This window comes from Drosophila persimilis, unplaced genomic scaffold, assembly GCF_003286085.1.
Source record: "Drosophila persimilis strain 14011-0111.01,24,50 unplaced genomic scaffold, DperRS2 tig00000798-arrow-arrow-pilon, whole genome shotgun sequence".
Lineage (NCBI taxonomy): Eukaryota > Metazoa > Arthropoda > Insecta > Diptera > Drosophilidae > Drosophila > Drosophila persimilis.
In genome coordinates this window covers 669,822-690,599 of record NW_020825355.1, presented here as the reverse complement: position 1 = coordinate 690,599, position 20,778 = coordinate 669,822, and the positions used below count along the sequence as shown (strand labels likewise).

Here is a 20,778-nt window from a genome sequence, read left to right as displayed (position 1 = left end):
TTTTGGGGGTGGCTTCAGGGATCTTTTGGGGGTGCAGGCATTCAGCTGTTGCTTAGGCCCTTGGTGGCTTTTTGTTTTGCCACCTGCTGGGTTGCCAGGCGGCGGCTTCCATTACTGGTTTATGGGCTAATGAACTCTCCTTAATTAGGTTAGCGGTTTTGCTCCAGCCCAAAACTTAACACAAATATTACACTGATCGCTGTGGCGCGGGGGTACGGGGAGAGGAGGAGGAGGAGACGATATGCAAATTAGTTGAAACATTATTGGCTTCGTGTTGACAGAGAAATCTCTGGCTGCTTCTGATGCGACTTTAAAGCGTTAAAATTGCAAATGCCCGACGCACGCACATATAAGGCAGAAATTGCAATGCCATAAATTGCCAGACGGCCAACACGGCAATGGTCAATGCCAATGATGGCCAAGAGGACGCAGGCAAGGCGCTGAGAGTGTTTCGCAGCGAGTGCTTAATGAAAAAGTAGGAAAAACAAGCAGCCAGCCAGAAGCAGAAGCAGAAGGCAAGGCAAGGCCTGGTCAAGTCTGGTCTGGTCTGGCATGGCCTGGCCTGGTCAACAGCCATTGATGTTCAAGAACAGACAAACAGAGGAGACAGAGCTAGACGGAGTAAAAACCATCAAAGCCAGCGCCAAATGTTGGCCTAAGCCGGGGAACATGGAACATGGCCATGTCCAATGTGCGTGCATCTTGGCCTGCAAACTGCAACTGACTTTTGTCCACCCCACCGTCATCCCATCCTGCTCGAATCCATGACCATATCGATGCTGCTGCTGCTGCGAGCTTGGATTTGATGGCCATGTGTCTCCATGTTCGCTTTCTGTTTCTCTCCATCTCTATGTCTCTCCCAGCATTTCACTTTAGCCCGCCTCTCGCCTCGCGGCAGGGGAGTGAGTGAAATCCAGAGACTCGAACCCGGACAATCTGTGGATCAGCCTCCCAAATGACTGCATCCGCCGAGCGAAAATAGAGGATAATCTTCTGCTATGAAGTAATTTCATGCCATTCCAGACAGCTTTGCCAAACCGAACCGAACCGTAATTATATTCAATTCCAGGCCATTCACAGCAGCAGCAAGTGCAAAACTAATTTCAACAAACGATGCCAAAATGATAGCACACTCAGAGCTCCGATTCGGATCCAGTTTCGTTATTGTTCTCCGTACAGAAGCGTCAATTGCCTAACTAGAACAAAAGCAGCAGCAGTATCAGCTTCAGCTACAGCCACAGCAACAGAGCTCTGTCATGCATTCGCCTTTCCCATTTCCCATTAGCAGAGTAAATATAATTACTAAGGCTAACTGGGGCAACAAAAATGTCAGGGAAAAGCCAGGAAAGCCAGGCAGGCCACTGCCACTCTTGGCCAGGCCATGCGAAGCGCATAAATGCATGTTCAAGTGAATTTATGCAGGCAGGCCAGACAATGCAGCTTAGATCCTCTGGAGCATCCTCTTCTGGCATCTGGCTTCTATGCCAGGCCCAGATTACACACACACACATACTCACAAGCACCTAGGAACAGGACACGTGCTTGTTAACGTAATGTGAACACCTCACACTAGCAGATTACACCCCTAGCTCCCTCCGCCCCTTCGGCCAGCACCCCTTTGAATATGTTAAGTGGCAGCCGCGATACCGTTGCGTATGAGCATTATTTGCTGCACGTGTGTGCATGCTGCAATCTCAATGGAATGCAATTTGCCATTTTAAAGCCTCACAAGCCTCACAAGCCTCGTGCAATTAATTTTGCGATGAAAGAAAGTCAAGTTTGAGTTTTGTGGCACAAATGACAAATGGCCTGCACATGCCCCAAACTTGGAATTGGACAAAAGTTGCAGCTCGTAAGACGAATGTGCAGCATTTTCTCAGATTTGACAGCTGCTGACATGTGAAGGCAGGACGCAGGGTCCCTGTCCCTGTCTGTGTTTCTGTCTGTGTCTGTGTCTCTGTCTGTGTCTGTCTCTGTGCGGGCTCTTTTATTTTCCATCAAAGTTCGGACCCAATGGTGTAAAGAAATCATTTTTCTTTGGGAAAGTTTTTGGTGGTACGGTAAAAAATAAGTAAAATTACATTTAGTTTTCGTGGGTATATCACAAAATTTTCCGCCACATTTCGAAAAGTTAATTCTACTAATAGTACAGAAAAATGTATCCGAAAATCAATATGCCTGACGCGTGGCCTCAACGGAAATGTTTCGGGGTCGTAAAAGAAATGATAAAATGAATAATATTCTTTATTTTCTTTTTTTTCGGTTCGGGAGGGGAACATTGCCTAGTGACACGCAACATGGGAGTTATGAAGCAGGGGAAAAGGGTGTGGCTATCCAAAAAAAAAAACTGTCACACATTAAGGAAAGCGGGAAAAACGAAATAAACAAAGAGACAACTCTTAACGGTTTCTTCTGATTATCCGACTATGGAGTACCCGTTACATTCAGGCAACAGTTAAATGAAACTTTCCTTATTCAGGCAGAACCACATGCGGTTCCGTTGGCTCTTTCAGACTTCTAGATTGTACAATTTCAAGGACCACAAACGAGTCGAACATTTGCCACAGTACGAGTATACCCTACTCTCAATGGCTACCACGTAGAGGAAAATGCTTCAAAGATACGTATTGTGTGTGCTTCCCTACAGCGATCTGTTAATGATACTTTCCCGGTGAAAATCACCAGCGAAATGGCGTACAAAAAAACGAAACGAAACGAACTCGAAACGAGGACACGCACATTATATAGCAATTTGCGACTGTTGCAACTGCAACTGCGAGCAAAGCAGCGCTCGACTTTCGCGACTGCAAGGCACAAAAAAGTTTAAAGCAATTTGGATTTGGGAATGGGAATGGGATTGGGGGCCACTTTTTCACCGCTCCGCTTTTTGTTGACTGTTGGCCGCCGTCTCACGCAACGTGTATGGCGTATGGCGACCAATAAGGACACACTGCCACAATTGTTGCTGTTCGTGAGAAAAGTCAATGTCAAGGTGTCGGTAGCGATTTTCTATTAATACTTGTCGATGCGATACTATATTTATTTGCTATTCGCTGAATGTTTGGCATTGTTGAGTGCCTGAATGTGCATTCGATTGCCCCTCTGACGGCGGGCGGGAGGCTCATTAATTATTTATGAAACATACCAAGATGGAATGCCATGATTCATCCCACAAAATGCATTCAATAAAATATATATATTCTCTGTGCCCCAGCTGCTGCCACTGCCGCTGCCCCTGCCACACGGCATCGATGTTTTTGCTCTAACTCAATTGTTCTGTAACATAAGATAAATTGTCTGTGAGTGGCAGTGAAAAGCCAGCAACGCTTCATTTTGCCAATTTTGTAATTCAATTTGTCGTCAACCTACGGGAAAAACGTTCTCATTCCTTCTCTGCTCCACTCTGATCTGCTCTGCTCTGCCCTGCTCTTCTCTGCCTGTCTGTCCATTCTTTTAATTGACAAAATTGATTAAAATGTTGCTTAACATTTTTCGCCAAAAACTGACATTTATCTTAATGGCTGGGAAAATGTCGTTCGTTGGGGGAATAGAAAAAGCCCGAAATGTGCACCAATGAAATGGCTCCATCCGGCAGAGACATTTTCGAAAGATGGAGCTCTTAATTAGATAATGGTTGTCAGCGCAGTTTGTAAATTGAATTTCTGTCTGAGATAAATGGAAAGTTAAGTGATGGAAGGAGACATTTGCTGCTTCAATGAAAAGTTATAGAAAAAAAGACAAACACACAAAATTTCAGAGAATACAGAGAACCCATTCAGCTTCATTGAAATATCTCAAACATTTCAATGGTTTCGTTTCTCTCTCTCTCTCTCTCTCTCTCCCGGAATATCTTTCCCCTTTTCTCTCGCATGATGGGCTAAAATGAATACCATGTCAGGCCCGCATTTTCGGTATTCCGCTACCGTTTTGATGGGTCTGGCCCACCCGGAATACATAATCTCTTTCACAACATTCTCATGGCATTTCAAACACTGTCCATGGATTTTGCTGCCTTTTTGCTTTATTTTTATCCGTTGAAATTCAAAGACTTTTCTGTGGCATAGTTTTGGTTGCCAAAAAAGAAAGAATATTTCTATGATTTAGTAGCAAATGGATCCATGCTCTCTGAACGTTTATAATTTATTTATTGTACGGATGTATGGTGTATGTATGGTGTGCCATTGAGCGACTGCTGACACGATATCCACGCCCCCGCCGTCCTTCCCCCATCGATAGTTTTCGGTTGTCATTTGTTTATAACGACACTCGGATGTTGCGCAAAGAGCGAAAATATACTCGATCTTCTCTTAAATATTTCGATATGCCACACATTAAAGGTGCAAGGAAGGTGGGAGAAAGATTTATGAGTTTGGAGAAGCAATGTGCGGCAACTACTTCCGCCCCGGATGTCAAGCATGTGGCAGACAAATGTTCTCCAACTATTCGATGTTTGGTCTTTGGTCTTTGGCCTTTTGCCTTACTCTCAAGTGCCTGCCACACTGCAATGCACTTGACACGTTTCCAAGGAGCATTTCTAAGGACTTTGGACAGTTTCCAAGGCGCTTGGCGAAAAACTTGGCCTGCAGAAATCCTTTTTGAGAGCTTTGACTGTGTGTGACTGGCATTTTTATAGGCTGCAGCTGAATTACCGACACATTTTCCATTTCTATTTGCCATTTCTTGAACCTTCGGTTCTAGACTGCCCCCGAGACGCCACCCTCAGCATCTACTCAGCCGCACTCAACTCATTTAACTAATCAAAAGTAATTTTAATCAAAGGGAAAAACCTTTGCCCCAGGCACTGGCACAGGCACTGGCACTGGTACCGGGACAGATAACAGATAACAGAAACCAGACGGAGCAAAAGCAATTAAAGCCACGTGCAAAGTTTGCCCAAGGTTCGGCAAAAGTTTTCATCTAGGTAGAGGGAACTCCACTCCAGAAAGAAGGATTACTGTTCGATTTTTCCCGTATTTGTCTTGGCAAAGATCAGAGGGAAAGGACCTGGGTCCTGGACCTAGCTTGGCCTCTCCTTAGGCAGCGACAGGGGGCTTGGACTTGGGCATGGGTTGGGCATGGGTGTTTTCCAAAAGGAAAGCTCGGTTAAGCAAACTTAATTAATAAACGAGAGGCGCAGCTGAGGGGAGGCTAGACACTCGCTCTTCTCCCTTCTGTCGTCGTCGGTGCGAGGAATCGAAACTCATTAAAAACTTCCGCTGCGGTTTTCATTAAAGCCAGCTGCTGACACGCCCACTCATACGCAGTACGAAGGATGCTGCTTCTGCCATTGTCTTCTATTAATATGTCAAGGCTCGAGCACACACATTGTGCCGGCAAATAAATTTGAATAATTAAACGCCCCACAAAGAAAAGCATCCGACGGAAGCTGAAATAGAGGCGGAACAGATGTCCTTTTATTTTCGGCAAGCTGTTGCCTCCTCTCGCCCCCACTCATTATACAGCAAGAGAGATATGGGGGGGACACAAAGACAGAGACAAATAAAGCAAAGATAATCGGGTCTAGCAAAGTGCAGCCCCACACAAAAATAGACCAAAGCGACAGCTTGACAAACTAATGACAAAGGCCCAAGCGGAATGAAGTGGTGGTCCCTTGGCCAACAAGAAGAAGATCCCAGCTGCCAGATAGCCAAAAGGGAAAAACGGCAAAGCCAGTCCCGAGTCCCTAGGCTTTCGGTTAGCTCATTAAAAATGAGAGTGCCTCAGAAGAGTAGCCAGGACCGGGCCAGAGCCAGGCCAGAGAGGGCCAGGGCCAACAAGTGCCAAAGTCACAATTTTAATTTTCCACAGACACAACACAACACAACACAACAAAACAGAACAGCAGTACCAACTGTTTGTTCTGGTCAGGATGGGTTAGAGAGGTTTCTCCTTTCTCCTCTCTCCTCTCTGCTCCCATGTTTGCCTAATCTTTAGTGAAGTACCCTCATCTCAGCTATCCTTCAAGGAGTGCGCCCTGCGCACCCACATTACCAGCCAATTATGAGGCGGGCTTTCGCTTTGGGCCTCAAAAAGTTTGCCAACTTTAAGCGACAGCCGACAGAATGTACATATTTTAATTAAAATTCAAAGAAAAATCCATGGCATAAATTCTGGCAATTTGGAAATTTAATTGAGCGCGCCCAGAACAAGGACAAACATTCTCTGGCAGGATACGTTTTGCTTTACGCTCTGTATATTTTCTTGGGATCACCAAAAGCTGCAGCTGTAGTTTCGGGCCTTATTTATGGCTTGTAATTTTGCAGTCTCCAACGGGAATGAAAATGCTAGGAAATCTTAGATTTTTTTTCAGCAAAATCATAGAAATCTTTAAAGATTTTCCGCACAAAAACCGAAGAAATCTTAAAGTATTTTTGGGGAAAATAATTTTCAATGAAAATGCAAATGAATTGGTGGCTAATTGGAAAAGCTTTCAGCACGCGCACACTCTCCGCTTGCCGCCGAGAAAGGTCAAGGAGCAGAGTGGAATATGCAAACATTGCGTATACGCGGCGTTGGTCGCACGCCTTTTTCCTCTTTAGCAACAATTAGCCGCCAATCGCGGGCAATTATTAATTTGGCTTGGCTTTCAATTAAGCAATTTGCCCCGTACGCCTACCCGTTCCATTCCGTTCCCCCCCCTCCCTCCTATCTAGTATATTGTGGGGCTTGGTGTGCTCTGTGGTTAGTGAAAAGTTTGGCGGCACAATAAGCGGAAGGCGGACCATGAAAATTGGACCATTTATGGTATCACAATGCGGCGTATGTGCGATTTCTAACATTTTACGATTGGCAGGCGGCGAACGCTAAAAATGCCGAAATGCTGCGCCCCCCCACCGAATGTTTTTATGCTAATTTTCCACCCATGGAAAGATGAGGAGAAGGAGGCGCCAGCAGCAAAAGCCGAACTCAGCATCAAGTGGCGGGGAAAACTTTCCCATTCGACAGAGTGTCGAGGAAATGTTTGTTTAGAATTTGGCAGAGCGTTATTTATGGGCCAATAACTTTTAACTTCACATGCGGCCCCGTCCTGGGTTTGGGCCTGGGAGTGGGCCTCGACCTGGCCAAAAATGCAAATTACTTGCCATTTGGCCAAGACTCACGTAGTGCGGAAAGCTCAATGGGGGCGAATAAATTTAATTGAAAAGCGGGCGGTCGGCGGGAGCGTCAGGTGAAAAGTTCCTTCCCAGAATGTCAATTGATTCGATGGACCACAATCCCTGAGCGGAAGCTGCGGCCGTCAGTCAAAGTGTTTAATTAATGTCTAAACAATGGACGGACGGGTACAATCATCAGCACAGATTTTCATTAAGGTATAGACACTCTCCCGCGTGCCACCGCCGCCCCCCTCGGCGATGTCCACGCCGAAGGTTAAGGTCACGCCCACGCGGCTGCTCAAACAATTTCTTTTTCGCTTTGTTGGTTCTTTGATTGTGTTTTCGGCTACAAATTAATTTCAGAACAAAAGCCATCACAACAACCAAATGTTGGGCCAAGAATATAAAAATAAGATACCACCAAGCATATACGTATATTAAAAGGTAAGTGTTTATATGTATTTATATGTGGTGTATATATATCCCACGATGACGTCACTTAAGTGGTGGCCAATTAAACATGTTCTGGCCCTGCCGTTTGCTCTTTTTCTGCCATTAACCAATTATTAAAAAGAAAAAGCTTATTTGAAGAGAGACCCTTCTCTGAATCCACCATTGATCTCTCTTTCTATTCATGCGGATTCTACGGAGTACTATCTCTGCCCTGTCACCAGTCGCTTTGTGTGTCTATTCTCTCTGGCAGCAATGTCAAAGGTCGCTGTGAATGGTGGCACATAATTGCACTTGACAGCAAACGACAGCCAGTAGCTGTGGCAGCACCAGTTACTGCTGCACTGCCGACGACAGTCGACTGGCAGAGATAAGGAAAAGTCAAAGCCCGGGGAAAACTGTGAAAGATTGCATAGGAAAATGAATTCAATTGCATCGTTTTTTCTCGGTTTTTCTTTTTTGGTGGCTCCCATCCAGGGCTGTCACTGATTAGACGGGCTCCCGGCGCTTTTGATGCTGCTGCACAGATAATTTTTCCATCTTTTTTCTTTGCAGTCGCTTTTCCCAGCAGCAGCAGCCCCCCTCTCTCGCCAATGAACGGAACGAAACGTGAGCACAGCGGCAGTTAACGAGTTTTTTGCGAACCCTTTTTCGATTTGTTTCGAATGGGAAAATTGGCTGAAAAAAATGATCACAGATCGCAGCGACGTCTCTTGTCATTAAAAAAAAAAACAGATATTTTTGGGCAGTGCTGGTTCATTTGTTATTTGTTTTTTTTTAATATGTTTGCAGGGTGGGTATTTTCATTTTGATATGATGTTTGTAATGTACATGGGCCCTGACATCTACAGCAATTCCTCTGTCGGTCTGTCCATTTCCATAGGTTTTGCCATAAGGAGCGTGGCAGCTATCTTTCTTTTCAGTGGCGCAAAGGGTACAAAACGTTCGTTCCCGTTGAAGCAATTGCTGTTTCTGTTTTTGTTTTTGGTTATGGCCAAACCCAGTCAGGCGGACCGTGGACAGTGGACAGCTGTCAGCGAGCATCGACAGTGGCCTGGGAAAGGGTCGGGTCTGTGTGCCTAGAAGCTGCTTCGTCGAGAGCGTGCCACAGCAGCTGGCGCATGCAACTTCCGCAATTGAGCGCTTCGCTAGGCACCCACAAACGTTGCACACACATTTGCGTGCGTTTCCCATTTTGGTCAGGAAGAAGGGAGTGGGTGAGTTTAGGTGAGGTGAGAGTGGCAGTGGTACTGCAGTCCCGTGAGCCTGCGCGCCTGCCTCTTGCCTGCTGCCTGCTGCCTGCCGCCTGACTCATTGCCCATTGATCAAGGGGGGAAACTCGTTTGCGGCAGCTGCGCCAGGTGTAATTGCGAAATACGAACCAATTTGCAACAGCAAATTGTGTAATAGATAATAAATGAGCAGCGTTGAGAGTGGAGCACAGAGCATGTGCCACATTAATACCTCACCGATCTCAGCACCATTCGAACAGAATGAATCATCAATGAGCTGGCGAATGCCAGATATAAGTATGGCAGAGAGCAGATAGCCGCCAAAAGGAAGCCAAAACCAAAGTCCATAAGCCCTGGCCAAGTAATGGCCACTTAATCCCTGACGACCAGCATTAATGTCGCACTTGACACACATTAAACGCGAATAGAGCCAGGAATTATGTCGGTAGATGGGGTCTGGGTGGAGTCACTTCATCTTTGGAGTGAAGAAGGGCTGGTGGAATATCTCTGTTAGCTATTGGAGTGCCGAGCAAACATTGGTATTGGTTCAAGGAGGGAGCGCTGCCACAGCCACAGAGTGGAAAGAACCAAAGAAGCCGAGGCAATAGAAATCAGAAAAATCGATTAGCCAGGCCAACCAATCAGCACGGAAATAAGCGGAATGAATCTGTAATAATCAAAATGAACTGCAGAGATGAAGGAGCAATCGTGAGTTGGAAAAATTAGTTACCTCAGAGCGTAAGCATCTCAATAGTGGGGAATCCGATGAAGACCCCGAGTCAATCATGTCTGCCAAATGGAAGCCATTTCCGCACACTCATAAACCGAATATCCTCGAGTGGAGTAGTGGAAGGAGTACTGAACTTTGAACCGGAAGCAGGCCATAAAAGCATTTAGCTGATAATTTGCAATGAATATGAAAGATCCCATGAACCCTCCCCCAGCACACAGAGGAGGATTCAATTGGGGCAAAGCAAAAACCCATTTTCCATTATTTTTATTACACTTCCAAGTAACTGGAAATATTGCAAATTTTATTATTGGATTGAAAGCCAGCCACAAATCGATGGAAAGCAGAAAGAGCCAAAGGCCAAGGGTGAGTCCGATGAGAAGAAACGGAACGGAACGGAATGGAGAGAGCCTGTTGCCATAACATTAAAAATTGATTGTACTTTATATTGAATCAAATATGGAAAGCGGGCGGCGGCATCGGCATCGGCTTCCCATCGGACCACTGCCAAAAGTACAAGTCTACCATCAGAATGATGATCCGTGCATTGTCCAGAACAAATTGTGGGTCATAAAGGCCAGCCAGGCGGCAGTGAGGCGTGTGTAATTATCCCATGTAAACCAGACGAATCGGCACACGAGGCTCAATCTATCCGTAGATTTTTTGTATGCTTACCGAAAAATTAACGAGCAAATTGAACTTTAAGAACAACCAAACAAGGGAAACCGAAACATATTTTATCCCCGAAAAGAATACTCTTTAAGAGAAATTTTAGGCTGTACAGCGGAAACAGACAACAGAACAGCATGAGGCAAGGACTTGAGGACTCTTGACTTTTTATTTGCATTTTATGACTCATTTTTCACGCCCATCGTTTGATTCTGCTACTGGTCCGGGGCTCTTTCTGTGGCAGGCAGCCGCCGCCTGCTGGTGTCAGTTGCGGCTGATAAAAGCCAGGACCAGAAGCACACTTACACTCACAGACAAACCAGGAACCTGGATCCAGGACGAGCACGAGGACGAGGACCATGAACCCAAGTTAAATTGCAGGCCGCATAATCCTTTTTGGGACCAGGCCACTCTCCTCTCGAAGGCGTTGTCCTTTTTGTCTGCCTTTGTCGTTTGCCAATAATTTATATATGGCAAAATGCTTTTGAAATGCTGCTGCTCCTCCTCCTGCGCCGGCCAAAAGCTCCAAAGGAAATGCCAGATAATTGAAATTGATATACGAGTAGGTCCTGAAACAAAACGATGTCTGCATGTGCCGTCGTCACCGCCGGCCTCCTCCTTAGATAAACACAATGCCCGAGGCAAGCACAAGGAAACGGCATAGGGCTCTCGAATATATTGCGTATACGCCGCATGAACCACATTCATAATTTTTGCGAAATGGAAAATGGGGTAAACACAAGAAGAAAATACAAGGCACACACAGCAGCAGCAGAAGCAACATCAGCAGCACACACACACATGCGTAGCACGTGGACCCAAGGCATGTGGCCGTCTCCGTTTTTATTTGTTTTTTAATATTTTTATGTGCGGGCCGCATTTTCTTTATTTTTCATCTCGATATTCTTGTGCTCTGTGCGTGGAAAATTGGAACACATGCGCTTCACCTTCGCCTTAATTAATATTATTTTGTAAATAATAATTAATTTTACCCCGAGCGTGAAGCAGTGCTCGAGCCAAAAATAAATAATTTCTCATAAATAAAACAGACAAGATGGAAATAATATTGTAAACTGGAAAGTCAGCAGCAGCGGTTTGGAAGAGAAATGATAATCAACATGGGATTAAAATAAATTTGAGGTAAAGTACGTAAATTGATATTTGATTGGAAATTAAGCCAAATAGGAACCCTTCCTATGAATAAAGCTTTCCACAGAACGAAACTTGCGTGGAACAAGTATCAAATTTAACCCGAAATTTAGGTAGAGGGGAAATCCTTCATTTCTTTGAAATAATTGATGAACGCTGAGACCATAAATTCCCCAAACACCAGTCGGAAGTCGGAAGTTGTTAAGCCAAAATAAATCGACTTGAATCGGATGCAATCGTATAAATATTTGATAGAGCTGCTAGAGCTCCCGCAAGCCGCCTCGAATAGCGAAACGAAATCAGGGACTTAGCTCCCGCGTTAAGCATACGCAGTGTTTCCGCGCGCGAAACAAAACAGAAATATACCAAAAAAAAAAGCCAACGAAAAAAGTGTGAGAAAAAATCGTCGGCGCCTGGCATCGTGCGTGAGCGAATAAGTTATACACCTTTTGAAAGATTTATGCGTCAGGGCCCAGAGGCGGTGGCAGTGGCAGTGGCAGGAGGCAAGTGGCAGTTGGCAAGGCAATTCGCGAAATCAAAGCGTGAAATTCAATTAATCTAAGAAGGCAGAGCGGGAGGATTACGAGATCCGAGAGATGGAAAGAAGCCCATCCAGAGTCAGGCCTTAGTGGGCCACCAGAGCACACACTCTCGGAAATGAAGAGCCCCCAATCGAAGAACCAGTGACTCATAATTCCCATAATTCTGGACACTCTCCCATCCCGACCTGTCAGATGATTCAGATAGGGGCGGAGGGACGCTGACAAAGCACAAAAAAACGAAGCAGTCCCTGCTGCTGCTCCTCATACTCATACTGGTACGAGTATTCGCTTTCGTATTTGGGTTAGGCCAAGCCAACCATATAGCATCAGCTGCAGCGGCGGCAGCAGCATCGGTAGGTAACGGTACCCACCGTTGTGTTTCTTTTCGGCCAAAAGTGAGACCCAGCCAAAAGCAAACCAAAAACAAATATACACCCAAGCAGACGATAAAGCTGCAGCTGAAGCAAAAGCACAAACAAAGCGAAAAAAAAAAATACAAAAGCATAACAAAGTGCAAAAGTTTCGTATACTCTTATAGAGGGTATGGATTGTTTGCCTCATATTCTATATGTGTCTATTGTCACAGAGCCTATAAAAAGGGTATCCCCGGCTTCGACTCCCAGTGTTAGGCTTTTTGTTCGTTTACTTTTTTCTGTGTTTGCTGTTTTGTTTATGGAAATATGCAAATAACATTGAAGTTTTGAATGGGGGTGGAGAAAAACTACAGCACGTGCATGGTGGAGTGCAGCGGAGAGAAAACTTAAAGGAAAGAAAATAAAAGAAAAGCCTCTTCAAGCTCTGCAAACCCCAGCGATTGGTTTCCCTCTGCAATTTGGCATACAGAATTGAGTGAGTTTAATTGCAGTTGCAGCAGCAGCTCCAATGGCAAGTGCAATGCCTTGCCACACAAAGAAATCCAGTATTCAAAATGCTAGAGAGACAATGTATCCAGAGACACTCACTTGTACGTGAGAATGATGCGACTAATGTTCGAATCATTTGCATACAAAATTGAGCATGTAAAAGGGGCAAAGTCAGTGCCCAAGCGGCAGTCATGAACTTGCCACAAACACTGGTTTTTCTTTGCCTGTTGCCAGTTGCCTGTTGCCTGCTGCCTCTTGCATATGGCCACAGCTCATCAATCTTTCAGGTAAAACTAATTGAAATTTTGGTCAACCGCATGTAATTGATCAAATCAAAATCGAAATCAAAAGAACAGAAGATATAACAACAGCAACAGCAGCAGCAACAACATCAACAGTGACCAGAGTCTGGCACGCAAACAATTTCCACACATTGAACAAAAATAATAAACAGAAGCCGAAACCGAAACAACAACGTCAGAGAAACAACGTACATAAAACTAAACAAATGCTCAAAATACGATGCTGAATAATTGAACACGATACACACCACACACACACGGACACTCGTATGGAAATGAAACATTTGTTTACAATTTTCCAGACTGTGTGTGTGTGTGCCTGTGCATCAGTATCTGTAGCAGCATAAAGAACAACAACAAAACTTCATGAGAGTCGAGAGTTGTGACAGTTGACTAACTCTTTGCTTGCCCACCGACTGTTAACGTGGAAAACTCTTTATTTGCTGCTTCCGTCAACCGCAGCAGCAGCAACAGAAACAACACCAGCAGCAAGAGAGAAACGCTGTGGCTTCAAAGACCGAACCTTTATATACCCTCACAGATCGAGGTGCATAACTAATAGAGTCGTCCCTCTTTTCTTCTTTATCTTTTCTGTCGTAAAATGATACACCGATCCAGCAGTAAAAATAATAAAGAAGTATACCTTTGGGGTCGCGGATGCTTCCTTCTCGGCATTGAAAACATCCTAACAATATCAAAATACCCTCTTCAAGGGTATATAGATAGCACAATTGCAACACAATCCACACAAGAGCAACAACCGCAACAGCCAACAACTGCACAAATGGTTATGAAGCCACTCCAACACATGTCAGAAATATTTAATTGCATTTAAAAATTATTTAGAATAGTTTATTCGCCCAGGCACCACAAATAAAATCGAACAAAATGAAGCTTAATTAAATGGAGATAGAATAAAGAGAGGTTTATTCTGTGAGAATTTACACAATATAATGAAATGCTCGTGGTTGTGTCAATGAGTATTTCATTAGAGATGCATACCATCAATGATTAATGCAGCAGAAATTCCAGTTTATATGAGGAAATATTTTAGGAGGAGTTTTCGGCCTTTTATTAAAGAAGATTCCAAAACCTGCGTGTGTAATGAAATTTCTCCGAAGTGATCAAAGCAGAAAAGTCTTTAACACTAAATAAACACATCTCATTTATGTGTTGTTAATCCTAATTGACACTGAATCTTCTAACTCATTCTATTTTAATGGTAGCAGAAACTCACAGATTACTATTTGAAAGGCGGCTTAAAGGCTCAGTGACAGTCACAACTTAGGTTTGCGGAAAATAAGGAAAATGTTATGGCTTCATTCAAAATCTCGTAAGAAATAGAAGCGGCAGATACTCCAGACTAAGTTCTAAATCAGTTTTGACTAGTTTCATCGCCCCCGGCAAATATTTAAAATATTTATTGATACTTTCAGTCTTCTTAGTCATGGAAATCCATTAAAATAACAGAGAAACCATTAAAAAAAAAACGCTTCAAAGATGGTCATAAAGATAAAGCACAAACACTTGTCTCGACAGTTCCCCGAAAAATCGCGTTGGAAAATGGAAATATAAATGGGACTTACCTTTGCCTGAAATGTGATGCCATGGAAGAAGGCTTGCTCTGCATGAAGGGGCACACGCAGATCCTGATCGTCCTGCACCAAATCGTACGGTGTCGATGGCATTCTCAAATAGTTCAATAGCACCGATTCGGACCACTTGTAGTATCATGAGATGGTTTTCATCTTCCTCGTGCTACGCTTGTGCAGCTGATGGCGCAATTGCCACAAAACGCCACTTGGTCGACGCTTTGGCTGATGTTGCGGCTGTATCTGAGGTTTCTGATTCTGCTGCTGCTGCTGCTGCTGCTGATGCTGGATAATGCCTTTGCTTTGGCTCATGCAAATTGCTGGGGGGGCGACGAGCGCTCGCTCTGTGATTGATTTTCTATGTTTCTGAGGTTCTCCCTCTCCACGCTCTCCCCACGCTCTCCCCAAGCTCTCCCCTAGCTGTTGCTTAATCCCAATTTATGAGCTTGCGGTTCCCGATGCTCAGCAAATTGAATAGCGTCAGTTGGACCAGCGGATTCTTTAGGCTCTTTTCTCTTGCGTTTTATTATGAAATCTGCCCCATTCACATCCACTGCCAATTTAGAGTTCGGTGCGGTGCGGTGCGGTGCGGTGCTGTGCGGCGTATCTGCAAGTGGAGAAGAGAAATATAATGCCTTAATAGATTAGAAAAATAGAAAGGCACTGGAGGAGCCTGAGTTTGAGCTTTGTGGATACGTATATTTTGTAATCAAACGCCGTCTATCGATCTATCTATTAAAGTGAGTCATTAAGTCGATGATTTTGAGTCAGCTTTTGAATTTCTTGGTAGCCGCAATACTAATCACGAGCTTCGATTGACTCACCTTTTCGACTAGACAAGCTCTTGGTGCGATGACACCTCGCTGATCAAAGGTTTCAATATATGTACGAGTATATGCATATGTATGGGTTGGTGGAATTCGAAAACACCTACCCACTCGTGTCGCTGGTTGCTTATTGAATTCGTAATTTTATTTCTTTGTGGCAATTGTTTTTGTCGAGCAAATGTCTGCACTTTAATTAATATCAATTGTCGATTTACGTTTAACAGAAGAGGATTTCAATAGCTTTTATAGGGGATAGCTCTCGTTCCTTGGGACAAATATAGCTACTGTTCACTGCACAGAGCTTTCACTGTACTCTGCCTGGTGATTAAGTCTACCGAAAACCGAAACTTAAAATAAACAGCTGCTTAGTATCGCCCACCTCTCTCTCGTTGCCAATATCTTTCTCTCTCTCTTTGCCTGTTTATCTCCATCTTTTTATGTGTCTATCTTGCGCTTCTTTGTTTGCAGCCTCTGAGGCTTCCTCTGAAGTCTGAAGTCTGAAGTCAGTTCAAAGCCAGGCCAGAGGGTCATGGACGTTTACGCGTGTAAATGACAAGGCAGCCAAAGCGCAACAGCAACAGCCAAAACAGCCGCCTTTAGTTGTTGCTTCGTTTGTTTATCTGCCTCCTTTTTGGCTTTTGTGGCGTCTCCTCGGATTGCCTGGTGCCTGGTGGCTGGTGGCTGGTCTCTGGTTCCCGGTCTCCAATGAATAAATATGCCGGAGTCAACTTTTTAAAAGGCCCCCCCACTCTTTCTTCGCTGATTGTTTCTCTCTGTCTCGCATTAAGTTATCAATTTGGGTGTCGATTGAGTTCAAATTGCCACCAGCTGATGCCGCCTCCGAATGGAGGGCATTGGGTTGAGGCTGGGGCAGCAGCAGCAGTTGACACTTTTCGGGGAGCGACATAAATCAGCTTTGGTTTAAGGTCGGGCCCGCATTCACACGGGGATTTGGGGCGCTTGACCCTAAAAGTTACTCTAATAAGTAGACGCTTCTGAATAGATAATTGGGTGTATGGAATGCACGCACACCTTTGTGTTGAGTAAAGTAAAAACAACTCTCAAAGTCGATAATAGATGTAGTCTGGACTCCATAGAATGGAGCCCTTTTATCCCTAAGAATACCCCTGGCTTCTTTCCAAGCCCTATTTCCTTCGTCTTGCTCCTATTTTTCGCCAGCAGACAAACATTGTGCAGAGTTCAATGTGCCTGGCTTCGCCCACAGCCATATATCAACCATACTGGTAGCTGCATAAGGTACTAGCTCTACTATCGACGCCATTTTGTGGCACGAAACTACACATACATACATATATGAACAATAAGGTTCAAGTAACTCCAAAGCAGGCTGCACATGCGTTGTACAAAGACCCATCTAGCCAGCCAAAGGAAAAAGAGAGAAAGACAGAGAGCACAGAGCACAGAGCAGCAGCAGTGCATTGCATTGCACTTAACACCCACCCTGAAACCCCCAGCCCCAGCCCTAGCTGGAGGGGGGGGGGGGGGGAACCCCCTCCACCACGACTCTACGCATGACTCTTTTCGGATTCTTCTATCTTCTAGTTTACGAACAAACTATCGGTTTCGCATTGCGCTCTCCGCCTTGTTCTTCTGCTTCGAGCAGTGCTCTCTTGATTCCGTTTTGTTCTTTCGCCCGCACTATCAACGGCAGGCCACTGCAACTGCAACTGCAACAGCGACTGCGCAGCAGCAACAACAACAACAACAACATTTAGAAACCCGTATCGCCCTGCAAGTGAATGACTCGCGAGGCTGACGACGACGACGTGCTTCCAAGCATTCAAACACAAGAGATGAGAACCGGTTTCCATGGGCTCGACTCCACTGCACGAGCCCAAGTCGAAGTCGAAGTCAAAGTCTTGGTAACTTACACGCTCACTTCCTTTCCGGTTCTTGCATGCACAAAGAAAGACAAAGACAGAGAGGAGGAGAAGAAGAGGGACAGAATGAGAAAAAGAGTTGGACAGAGAGGGGAATAAGTATCCCTCCTTGGATGGCTGAGCAAGAGAGGGATGGCCACAAAACAAAGCCCAACTGCAATATCAGCTGCAATTTTATGATACCCAGCAATATGGCAGGGTACTATACATTTTGTTCAAGTGTTTCCAAAGAGGAGAAGTAAATATTGCACATGCTATAGAAATTGTGTATTATGTACGACTTGGTCCCGCCATGCCCTTCTCCTTCCATGCAAAAATCACTCCTATAGCCTTGGCCATCTCCCACCAATATTTCTATACATCATCTCAAGTGTCAGGGCTGCCATTAAAAACTATTGTTCTTCCAGGGTATCTAGTGAGTCGGTATCCCTGCTTGGCAGTCATTTGCTTCTTGCATCTTTTTTTTTTGTTTCTTTGCAGTTTTTCAAGTTTTGTACTTGGCAATTACGTAGCAGCGAATCAAGCGAATCGCTTCGGAGCTTTTGTCATGCCTGAAACTGAAAATATTTACTGCGCAGCCGCAGCCACAGCCTCCGACGAAGCTGCACTTGCCGCAAGCTGTTTCTGTTGCAGTTGTTGTTGCAGTGTCAGATTATGCAAGTTACTGGGGGGACACACTGAAAACGAAGAAAGAAAAACGAAACTGGTCGCCGCGGGCTGATATTTTATTCGAAAATATGCTGCGCACTTTTTGGAAAACCAGGCGGGAAAACTTGAAAGGAAAAATATCTGCATGGATAGTATATTTCGCGCATTGTTTTTTTAGCCAACTGCCTAATAAACAGATACACAGCAGCAATTAAACAAATACCAAGCGAAGAAAACATGGCTAAAAAGACAGACCAGCTGCGTTGTCTCCTGTGGCTGCTCCTCCTTCTTCCGATATGAACACAGACCCGATCTGGGGGTCCGGTTGTGGCATGGCCAAAGCATCAATCTTGTTTTCGATTTCGAAGGAAATTAACTGCCGAGAAAGGCAACATGCTACTGCCTTAGATGAGAGCCAAGAGAGTGAAGAACATCGCTGCTTTGTCCCGATCCGCAATCCGCGATCGTCATCACATTCTGAGTTCTGTGTCTCGCCATTGTCGTGGCCATATATTTATGGAGCAGACAGCCCCAGACAGATATTCCGACAGCAACATCCAGAAACGAGGGAGAGGAAGATGCGGAGAGTAAAGGAGAGGAAAGAAGACGACTGGCTGCCTGGCTGCCTGGCTGCCTGGCTGCCCGGCTGCCTGGCTGCCCGGCTGCCTGGCTGGGTACGATGCAAAACTTTTTGCCTGTATCTATAAGATACATTTGGTGCGAGGAGCCAGCCCCGCGTATGTGTGATATAAATAGCAGCGGGGCGGCCACTCAGCCTCCGCCTCCGTCTCCGTCTCCTCTCCTCTCCGCGTTCCCGTTCTCTCTCCTCTGACCCATAGAACGCACCTCAACAACATTCAGATACAACATAAATCTATTGGGCAAAAGAAACGATTGCCAAACCAAAGTGAGAGAGGGCTGAAGCAGCGTTGATTTGTACTTTTTTCGGGAAATATTTTCCAACATTCTTCGGCCATCATTTGTCTCTGTGTTTGTTTGTTTGTTTGTTTGTTTGGCCGGGCAGCCAGTCACTGGGGATCATTAGACTAAGCTCTATAATCTATAATCCATAATCCATAATCCAGCCAGAGGAACAGGCACTAACCTTGAAAGTTCTTTGCTGGTGGACTTTTCCCCAGAGTTTTCTGTATCTTTATCCACAAGACAACAGAAATAATTGATCAATCGAAGAGACAGAGGAGGCAGAGAGTGAGAAACGAAGCGAAACTAAAGTTAGCAGCAATTTTGTCATTGCCCTGAAATTCATCGTTGATTATGCGTTGTGCCTGCTGCTTCGGTGGCACTGTGTATCTTTCAGATGCATTTCACCAGAATATCATATAAAAGCTTCGGGTGAATCAAACAATACATTTTCTTGTTTTTGTTGTGCAATAATTTATAAAAATAATAAACACGCCTATGGCGGCGGTAGTTTTCATTTTGGTTTTCCAATTTTTCGTATCTTTTTTGGCACACATTCAACTCAAAAACACAGACAAAAAAAACACACACACACACATATACGTATATATTGTATGTAGAGTGTAGATCTATCTAGATCTAGAGATCTGCACTGCAGCCAGAATGTATCTAGAACGCGTCGCGTAATCAGTTTTTTAGCTGCGATCTGCAAAATATTTTCTTCTTTTTTTTTCTTATTCTGCAATGCTTTCATAATGCGCAAAACTTTCCATTTCTATGCGTTCGAACAGTTCTCGAATGTCACAAAGATGGCTTCGAGCTGCTCATCGGGTATATAGTTTCACAGTTATCACTCTCTCACGCAAACAAAAATGCACACACACAGACACAGGTGTAACACCTACGGCTTTCGTTCGGTTCTTTTTCTTCTCTGGAGTTTTTTGTCGGCTGGAGGTGATTTCAAAAATTAACTGCCAATTCTTGGAAACGGACGCCGATGAAGACGACGCTTTTTTCCGTGCCTCAACAACTTGGTTTGGTTTTTGGGGGCTCTGAGAGAGTTGACCAACTGGCGCCGACTTGTTGCTATGTTTGGCTTTTGGTTTTTTTTTCGGCTTTGGTAGTTTTTTTTTTTTTGGCTATATTCTGTATGAATATTAAGTAAATTTTCGCCAGTTCTGCTTTACGTTCTTTATTTGCATATCCTACAAATTGTTGCCGTAACGGAAATGCTTAGATTATGATCGCGGAGAGAACTTCACTTTCGTCACGAACAAAACCCAGACAGACCGAGGGACAGCCCAAGTCAAATGCAGATGGAGAATGCCGTAAAACCCGTTTTTCAGAATGCATCTGACGCAAACCAATAAGAACCAATATTTTTGGATGGGGGGGGGCACAGGCCCTGCATGATTTGACTAATAAAAAAATATTAAATGGAAAATTACTTGTATTCCTCTGGAAACCGATATTCCACTGCTTTAGAACCGCTTTTCAGTCAATATTCAACAAGAATCGAACGAACGTGTGAAGCAACCGGTATGCAAGAAACAGAAACAGAATTTCGTTTTTCAGTGCGACGCCAAAACTGAGCGGACGATGCGTAAAAGTCGTATAGGCCTGTGTCGAACAACCACGATGAACGCCGAACCACCCAAAACTGACTGTGGCTCGGCAGCGCCAAGAGTGCCCAAGCAAGCAGCAGCCCGAACGCTATGCCAGCATACAGGGTGTCTATTCTCGCTGTGGGGAGTTCCTCTCCGGCGCTTGGAAAACCTGTTTGTTTCCATGGTGTATTTGAACTAAGAGTGAGGTTTGCCCGCTCTCTTTTAGGGTCATTTGCTCTCTTTGTCTCTTG

At 44.7% G+C, this 20,778-nt stretch overlaps 1 protein-coding gene across 2 annotated transcripts in view; it reads right to left on the bottom strand.

Moving 5' to 3' along the window:
- Positions 1-20,534, bottom strand: part of LOC6602516 (capon-like protein) — a 42,864-nt gene extending 22,330 nt beyond the window's left edge. The window contains exons 1-2 of one of the 2 annotated variants that reach the window (XM_002027462.2): positions 20,369-20,534; positions 14,618-15,230 (exon numbers count right to left, since the gene is read on the bottom strand). In XM_002027462.2, coding sequence (XP_002027498.2) covers positions 14,618-14,719 — 102 coding nt within the window. In that variant the 5' untranslated portion in view covers positions 14,720-15,230; positions 20,369-20,534. Of the gene's footprint in view, positions 1-14,617; positions 15,231-15,447; positions 15,515-20,368 lie in introns of those variants that run through there. The other variant, XM_026992969.1, reaches the window with a different exon arrangement.
- Positions 20,535-20,778: the final 244 nt, after the last annotated feature.